At 35.2% G+C, this 8,704-nt stretch overlaps 1 protein-coding gene across 2 annotated transcripts in view; it reads right to left on the bottom strand.

The window, feature by feature from the left end:
• Positions 1-551: 551 nt before the first annotated feature.
• The window catches only part of LOC110452855 (zinc finger SWIM domain-containing protein 7-like), an 11,613-nt gene continuing 3,460 nt past the window's right edge, over positions 552-8,704 (bottom strand). The window contains exons 2-8 of one of the 2 annotated variants that reach the window (XM_021501577.1): positions 4,708-4,779; positions 3,738-3,759; positions 3,107-3,209; positions 2,662-2,740; positions 1,844-1,869; positions 1,407-1,574; positions 552-1,191 (exon numbers count right to left, since the gene is read on the bottom strand). In XM_021501577.1, the coding sequence (XP_021357252.1) occupies positions 1,087-1,191; positions 1,407-1,574; positions 1,844-1,869; positions 2,662-2,740; positions 3,107-3,209; positions 3,738-3,759; positions 4,708-4,779 (575 nt within the window). In that variant the 3' untranslated portion in view covers positions 552-1,086. The remainder of the gene's footprint in view (positions 1,192-1,406; positions 1,575-1,843; positions 1,870-2,661; positions 2,741-3,106; positions 3,210-3,737; positions 3,760-4,707; positions 4,780-8,704) is intronic. The other variant, XM_021501585.1, reaches the window with a different exon arrangement.

Genomic DNA, 8,704 nt, shown 5'->3' with positions numbered 1-8,704 from the left:
GTGTTTTAAGTTGTCCCGGATTAAGAGTGTGTCAGTTGTCCTTGACCCAGAGTGTTTAAGTTGTCCCTGACCCAGAGAGTCAGTTGTCCCTGACTCAGAGTGTGTCAGTTGTCCCTGACTCAGAGTGTGTCAGTTGTCCCTGACCCTGAGTTTTTTAAGTTGTTCCTGATTAAGAGTGTGTCAGTTGTCCCTGATCCAGAGTGTGTCAGTTGTCCCTGACCCAGAGTGTTTCAGTTGTCCCTGACCCAGAGAGTCAGTTGTCCCTGACAGTTTTTTTAGTGTTCAATAACTGTTTAAAGAAAAGTAATGTACTTGTACTAATGAATGATATATACTTCACCACTGCATACCCGTTATGTAAAATAAACATGAAATGTTCAGATAAAAACTGAAATGAATAATACCAACTGAAGGGATCAAATTTGACTGAAAAACCTTAAATTTTGACCCGAAACAAGTTTTGATATTTGAATCTGAACTGTTTAAATAACTGAGAGAGATCACTCTTTATACAATAACATAGTTTCATAATCATAATAAAAGATTGGAAGTAGTTATTTACATGCTTTAATGTTAAAAATTAATTTTTGGTCTTGACTTATGACCTTGAAAGATGTATTAAGCAGGGGATAACAATATTGTTGTTAATCAGTTAAAATGTCATGGTAAATCATCACTGTCTTTGTGTTACCGTTGGTATATTGCTTGTGTGACAAGTCAATCAAACTTTGTTCAGACTTTCCTATTTGGATAGCAGGCAACAAAGTAAGCTCTGGCCTTGATCATTTCCTGTTGTGACTGGAGTCAATATTTACTCTGGCCTTGATTGTTTCCTGTTGTGACTGTAGTTAATATTTACTCTGGTCTTGATCGTTTCCTGTTCTTACTGGGATCAATATTTACTCTGGCCTTGATCGTTTACTCTGGCCTTGATCGTTTCCTGCTGTGACTGGAGTCAATATTTACTCTGGCCTTGATCGTTTCCTGTTCTTACTGGCGTCAATTTTTACTCCGGCCTTAATCGTTTCCTGTTGTGACTGGAGTCAATATTTACTCTGGCCTTGATCGTTTCCTGTTGTGACATGATCAGTCGATGCTGGTAATGGCCTTGACCAATTCCTGGTTGGAGACTTTTAACTCTTTACACAGGTCCATAGTAATAGCCAATCGAATAGCCAATGTGTGTTTACACTACAATATATAAGCAGGGAACTGTATGAACTTGGTTGGCAACTGGAATACAACGAGGACATCAAAAACTCAGAGAAAATGACAACTGTTGTCCAGTTGCACTTTCCCCACTCAAAGACTTCAGTCACCTTATGCCATGATATTTGCTGCAAAAATGGCTCATTTTTGTTTGTGTTTTACGTTCTATTAACAGCTATGGTCATTTAAGGACGTGCCTGGTTTTGGTGGTGGAGGAAAGCCGGAGTTCTAGGAGAAAAAACACCGACCGATGGCCAGTACCTGCCAACTGCCCAAATCGGTCTCGAACCCGCGACACAGCAGTGAAAGGCTAGTAGTAGCAGAATGTCAGACACCTTAACCACTTGACCACCGCAGCCCCTTCTCTATATAGCATTTAAATAGGGTATTCAAAGTGTATTATTACATATAATACATTAAATATCGATGTCACACAGAACTGCATGAAAATAATGGCACTATTAACTTTATATTAACGGTAACAAAAAAAATAGAAGATTTGCATTCATTTAATGATGATTAATGATTAATTTAGAACCCAACTTCTCTAAAAAACTTCTGAAAAACACAATATTGTAGATGGGAATTCAAAGTGTCTATAAATAGCATACAAGATATAACAATGCATACATACCATAATATGGTCCTGCTTCAGCAGTACTGAAACGAAGATCCAGTCACAACGTCAAGTGGAGATTGTTAGCACCAATGTTTTGTGAGGTCACACATTTTATTGGTTTCATAACTTCTCAGTAATATAAACAGGTTACTTAATTGTGGATGAGCTGCTTGCACTTTTCTATAGACTTTACCCACTTTTCTATAGACTTTACCCACTTTTCTATAGACTTTACCCACTTTTCTATAGACTTTACCCACTTTTAACGTCACAAACTGTGTTAAAACTTAGGAATAATGAGGTCTAAGGTCTATATATCTGACCTGTAGCCTACTGGCATTTACACTATATATGTGTCACAACTATTAAACACAACCTCTGATGAATAACCATAAGGCCTAGTGTGATGATATTTAGCAAGATGTAACAGTACGTTGGGATGAAGGGTTTACAAGACTGTTCATATAAATGAGCCCGAGGTTAATAGGTAAAGGTAACAGGAGACAAATCTTTAAACCTGTTGTGTTAGCTTGGTGTCTGTTTAGATAATGTTACTTTACCTACACTGATGGTCACAGATGACAAATGTTTTTCTCAATAGGATCCAATCAGAGGTGAGCAGTACCAGCTTTCTCTGCCTCTTTATATTCAGTTCTATACAACTTTATTCTGGATATTTTATTCTTCACTACATAAAATGTGATAAATTATCAATTTGCCATAAATATGGAGGATAAAGAGGAAATACATGAATGTGCTCCAGTTCAACACATGTTAAAATGTGTTACAAATCTTTTTTTTCTCTCTGTCTTTTAGTCCAGATCTGAACTCACCGGAGAATCTGTAAGCTGGACAGGAACAGTAGATGCTGGTGGCTAGACATGTGTACGGCGTCCCAGAACTTCCCACTACCTGTGTATATTAACATCAAATTTCTACATACAGGAATTTACCATTGTGAGACAAACTCACCAATTTAACATTATTGTAAGGAGTGGAGTCTATATAAGTCAACAGCAAATGTCCTATGAAGATCTGATCAGTGGGGCCACTATAAAGTGTAACCTGACTGACGTGTTCTAACTGGACAGGTCAGAGTCAAACTCTTGGAATATTAACATTTGTCATCAAGTAGAATTACTGAGCTAAACAACTTATAGCCTCTAAGCTAAACAAGGCCTTTTACTTCAAGACAATACAAGATAAGACATGTTTTCTATATCAACTAGATAGAAGAATCTTTTTGGATATTAGAGACGGGTAAGACCCCCTCTGTACCTGATAAATGATACGTCCACTTGGTGAGGAAAGTCGGGTCACATTCCGCTGATCAACTAGATCCAGAGCAGGGAGAAGGGTTGTTTGGAACACGAACTGTAACCTTGATTTCAATCATTAATACAAATTTTTAATGTTCATTCTGCAGTTACAACAAAATACTGTTTCAGTTTTCTTTCCTAACAAATTAAATGTTATCAATCGATTTTTGTAAACATAAAATATAAACTTTATTTATTTTACAACAATTATGAAACAAGTTATTTCAACTTATATTAATCAGTCTCGTTAGGCCTGATGTTAGCGTGCAAGGGGTCTTATTGTGGCAGGAAACCGGAGTACCTGGAAAAAACCCATGTGGTCGGGCAGGTGACCCCATACCTTTTCACGTCTGATTGGAGGGAATCAAACCCTGGCCACCTTGGTGAATGGCAAGTGTGCTATCCACTGCACCATCCTTCCACCCTATGTGTTTGTAAAAATTAGAAGAGAACAGTGAAAATCAGAGTAATCTAATCCCTTGTGTGCCAGAATGCAGTTGAATTTGAGTCTTGTCAGAACAAACACTGATCTGTCCTACATTGAAGCTGCAGTAAAACTAAGGTAGCCAATCACTAATCAGGATACTCACGCCGACAGAATTTCATCCGTTACTGTAACAGAACATAATACGTAAGGTTAGGTTTAGGGTTATTTCCCCCTTTGAGAATGGAACATTTGGCTTTATAATTGAGAAAATAGTGTTGCAGCAATCCAAATTGTGAGTGTAGGTTATTATAACACATGTTTATTATATTTCTTAACATACAAAGTGTCTAATTACTTAAATGCTCCTGTTAAAAATACTCTGTTTTAACTTTAGATTATAGATGTTGCACTGTCATCTGAATACAAGTTGAAATTAAACAAAAATTAAACGGGATAGGATTTGTCGCATGCTCAGCACTTTTAGTAAGAAAAGTGTTTTAGCTTGAGATATCCCGTAAACAGATATGCCAAAACACGGAAAGTTGGCACTCGGCAGAAAGACCCGTAATATATGTTGAACATTATTGCTTCTAGCATTACTGTACAAAATTTGAAAGCAATTTATTAAAAAATAAAAACGTTCTTGCATTTACTACACAATGCCCTTATTTGACAATAAAAGGGGCATAACTCCACCAAAAATGCCATAAACTTCTGAAATGCGAACTTGTTCAAGCTATATTGGTATATTGGTATGTAATACGTGTATTAAGTTTGAGTTCAATCAACACAAGGGAACTCAAGTTATCGTACAGAAACCTTGTTTCTGACGACGCAACCGCTGACAAATTAAAACTAATATTCGCGTCATTGCAGGCTATGTTTTTGAGAATTGGTGAAAAAGTATCACTATTTTCATTAGGCCCTAAAATAGGTTCTGAAAAGCCCTGTTGACCAACTTATATTATTTTATTGGTTTCAACATGACAATTAAAAATAAATCCTACCTTGTACAAATAATATTGAAATCATTTGGTTTATAACCAAATACTATGGTGCTAAATTGTATGCTAGTTTTATTTATTTTGGTTGGAATATGATAAAAGTTTTACTTGTGATATATTTATACATACATCTGCCTGTTGACTTGTACGAATGTTCAACTTCTTTTAGCAGTTGTTCAGTCACAGAGTACAAAACTGACCCTGAAACAGAAACACAATACTAATTGGTATATATAGAACTCAGAAATAGGTTCATGCCAAAACCAATGATCATCCAATATTATGTAGGAGTATACAACTATACAGTATAAATTACAACAAAATGACATAAATCAGTCTACAGATAATGAAGTACTATCTTCTGATCAGAGACTATAACAAGAGGCCCAGTAAGCCTGCATCACTCACCTGGTATTTATCTCACACTTGTAACCTTAAAAATGATCTAAAATAAAGCTACAGGCAAAATATCAATATTTATGATTAAAAGTCATTCCACAGAACCTGTTAAAAGATTTAAAAAGATTTCACCCCTGTGACCTTGAAAGTTGAACAAGGTCATTAAGTTGAACAAATTTTAAGCCCTTCATCGCAGGATGGAACTTTCAAATTATCACCACCTTATCCCTTTGTTTATTGAAATAAGGTCATTTTAATGTTTATATATATATATATTTGACCTTGAAAGTGGGTAAAGGTCATTCAAATGAAAAAGCTTGATAGCCCTTCATCCAGGCATGCTACTGGCTAAATATCAACATCCTATGCCTCATGGTTATTCAGAAGTCGTTTAAAGATTTTAACATATTTGACCCCTGTGACTTTGAATATAATTCAAGGTCATTCATTCACACAAACTTGGTAGCCCTTCATCCCATTAGTTATGGGCCAAATATCATATTACTGCACCTTTCGGATATTCAGAAGTCAACTAAAAGTTTCAAACATATTTGACCCATGTGACCTTAAATATAAGTCAAGGTCATTCATTTGACATACTTGGTAACCCTTCATCCCAGCATGCTACTGAACAAATATCACCATACTGGTTCTTTTTCAGAAGATTTTTTTTTAACAAATTTGACCCCTGTGACCTTGAATATGGGTGAAGGTAATTTATTTGAACAAACTTTTTAGCCCTTCATCTCAGCATGCTAAACACCAAATAAAAATTATCACCATACTGGTCCTTTTGGTTATTCAGAAGAAGTTTTTTAAGACAATTGACCCCTGTGACCTTGAATATAGATGAAGGTAATTTATTTGAACAAACTTAGAAGCCCTTCATCACAGCATGCTACAGGCAGAATATCATCACCCTGGGCATTTTGGTTATTCAGAAGTTGTTTAAAGTTTTTAACAAATTTGACCCCTGTGACCTTGAATATGGGTGAAGGTCATTTATTTGAACAAACTTTGTAGCCCTTCATCCCAGTTTGCTTCTGGCCAAATATCATCACCCTGGGCCTTTTGGTTATTAAGAAAGAGTTGTTTAAAGTAAAATATTGACGCCAGACGCTGCACCACGGCATAAGCTCACTTGGCCCTTCGGGCAAGGTGAGCTAATAAAACTAATAGCTCAGCAAATGAATCACTACTTTGACTGACTAGCGACTACCGAATGTACAATGGAGATAAAAGGAGAGAGAGCGAGGGATGGGATTTTCTGCTGCCAGGACAGTTGGTTGTATACCGACAGTCTGCATAACCTATCAGCCTTTATATATTGATGAGGAGACTGTGGTAAATCCATGTCCATCGGCTATACACAGATGAAGCTGAGAGTGGATGATCTAACAAACCCTCGGGCCTGAGGTGTCTCCAAACACATTACTTGATCATGCCAAGCTGGATTATACAGCTATAGTTGACCAGAGAGGGGGCCATAACTGACCCCTTGGCAACCTTAACTGATAGGGTAAACTGATCGTGAGTCGAACATGATCACGAGTCAAACACATTTTAAAAAGAATTCAAGATGATCTAATCCTTGAATCCTGTACTCTATGCGAGTTACCTCCCTTTTCACATCCGGTATAGTAGACCTTTCCCCAGAAGCTACGAACCAAGAGAATACAAACAAGGTAAAATGCCTAAATTTGACTCGATTATTTTAAGAAAAACAACTTTTCTATTTCAGTTTCTTGGGATATTAAGGACATTTCATGCATTGCTTTACTGAACTTTTGGGTCGTGATTTATTAAAGCAACAAAGATAATCTGTTTGGAACGTAATATGTTAATTGCTATATATTTTTGGAATGAAAGATATATTTACAATGTCGTTTGGATATTGAGTCAGACACCTCAGTGAACCGTAATGATAATGAGTTGGACACATTGTCCAACTCAAACTCTCAAGAAATATGCTTTAAATTTAGTCTCTGATGGCGTAGGTAGTTCTTAGAATTATATGAAATTGCGAGATCTTGAATTTTATTCAACTTATTTATTGTAATGTCCGTTGTTGTAATAACTAGAATAAATATTCCAAAAACTTACGATACGTATAGAATATTTTGGATAAACCATTAAATCTGTAATATTTCAGAATCCAAATGAAGAAGATGATTATTGAAAGTGTCTATGTAGTCGGTATGCACCATTCCACTACTGAAAACATTTTTATATTGCATTCCCTAATTTCTTTATATTTTTCAAAGGGTAAAAAGTTATATTGTTCATTCGTTGATTTTAAAAAGGCCTTTGATACGGTGTGGTGAGCAGGCTTGTGGAGAAAATTACAAAATAGTAACATTACGGGCAAAATATTTAAAGTCCTTCATAATTTACATCGAAATACCAAATCATGCGTAATTAATGGTAATGATACATCTGACTTTTTCATGTGCAATGTCGGGGTAAAACAAGGAGAAAACTTATCGCCATTTTTGTTTTCCCTCTTTCTTAACGATCTAGAGGATTTCCTCAATCAACGTAATGTTTCTTGTTTGAATGAAGTGTATGCTCTTAGTGATCAAAATTTAGGTTTGTACTAAAAATTGTTTATTATATTATATGCTGATGATACAGTGCTTTTGTCAGAAACACCAGATGGCCTACAGAACGCATTGAATGAATTCCAAAATTATTGTAATATATGGAAATTAACAGTTAATACCCAAAAAACGTAAGTTTTGATTTTTGAAAAAAGAAAAAGTAAAAGAGACCATCACTTTACTTTGAATAATGAGATTTTAGAATTACAAGATTCTTACACATATCTTGGAATAATATTAAACTACAATGGTGTTTTTACAAAAGCCAAAAGTAAACTAACAGAGCAAGCAAAAAAAGCTTTATATGCATTGTATATTAAGATTAGAAATATTTCCATTCCTGTAGATCTTCAACTGAAATTATTTGATGCACTTGTGTCACCTATTTTATTATATGGATGTGAAATCTGGGGCTATGAAAATACAAAAAGTATCGAAAAAATACATTTACAGTTTTGTAAGGATATTCTTAACATTCGGAAGTGCACCCCAAATTATATGGTATATGGTGAGTTAGGAAGGTATCCCCTAGAAATTGAAATCAGTGTTAGAATGGTTATGTTCTGGCATATGCTTACAACGGGTGGATTGAAATTATCTAGTGTAATGTATAAGGTAATGTACAATTTGCACCAGAATTCTTTATTAAGTTTTAAATGGTTAACGTGTAAACGAGATATCTTAAACAATACTGGATTTAATAATTTATGGACTTTCCAAATATCATGTACAATTAATAGACAATGCTTGAAAACTATCATTAAGCAGAGATTATGCGATCAATTCATTCAAAGTTGGTTTCATGATGTTGAAACCTCCTCGCGAGGGCAAGTTTACTCCTTATTCAAATTTCAGTTTAATATTGAACGATATCTTTTAAAGCTAAATCGTAATGAACGAAAAGGAATATGTAAATTTAGAACATCAAATATAAAATTTCCTATAGAAACAGGAAGATGGAATAGAGTCCCACGCGAGGAAGGTTATGTCCCCCTATGTAATAACTGTGTTGGGGACGAATACCACTACTTATACCAATGTACTAATGTATCTGTTGTAGCTCTTAGACAACTTTATATACCAAATTATTATTATGTCAACCCAACTTATATCAAAATGAAAGGAAT

Source organism: Mizuhopecten yessoensis, unplaced genomic scaffold (assembly GCF_002113885.1).
Source record: "Mizuhopecten yessoensis strain PY_sf001 unplaced genomic scaffold, ASM211388v2 scaffold785, whole genome shotgun sequence".
Taxonomy (NCBI): Eukaryota; Metazoa; Mollusca; class Bivalvia; order Pectinida; family Pectinidae; genus Mizuhopecten; species Mizuhopecten yessoensis.
Note: the sequence above shows the minus strand (reverse complement) of the source record. Positions and strands in the feature narration are given on the sequence as shown.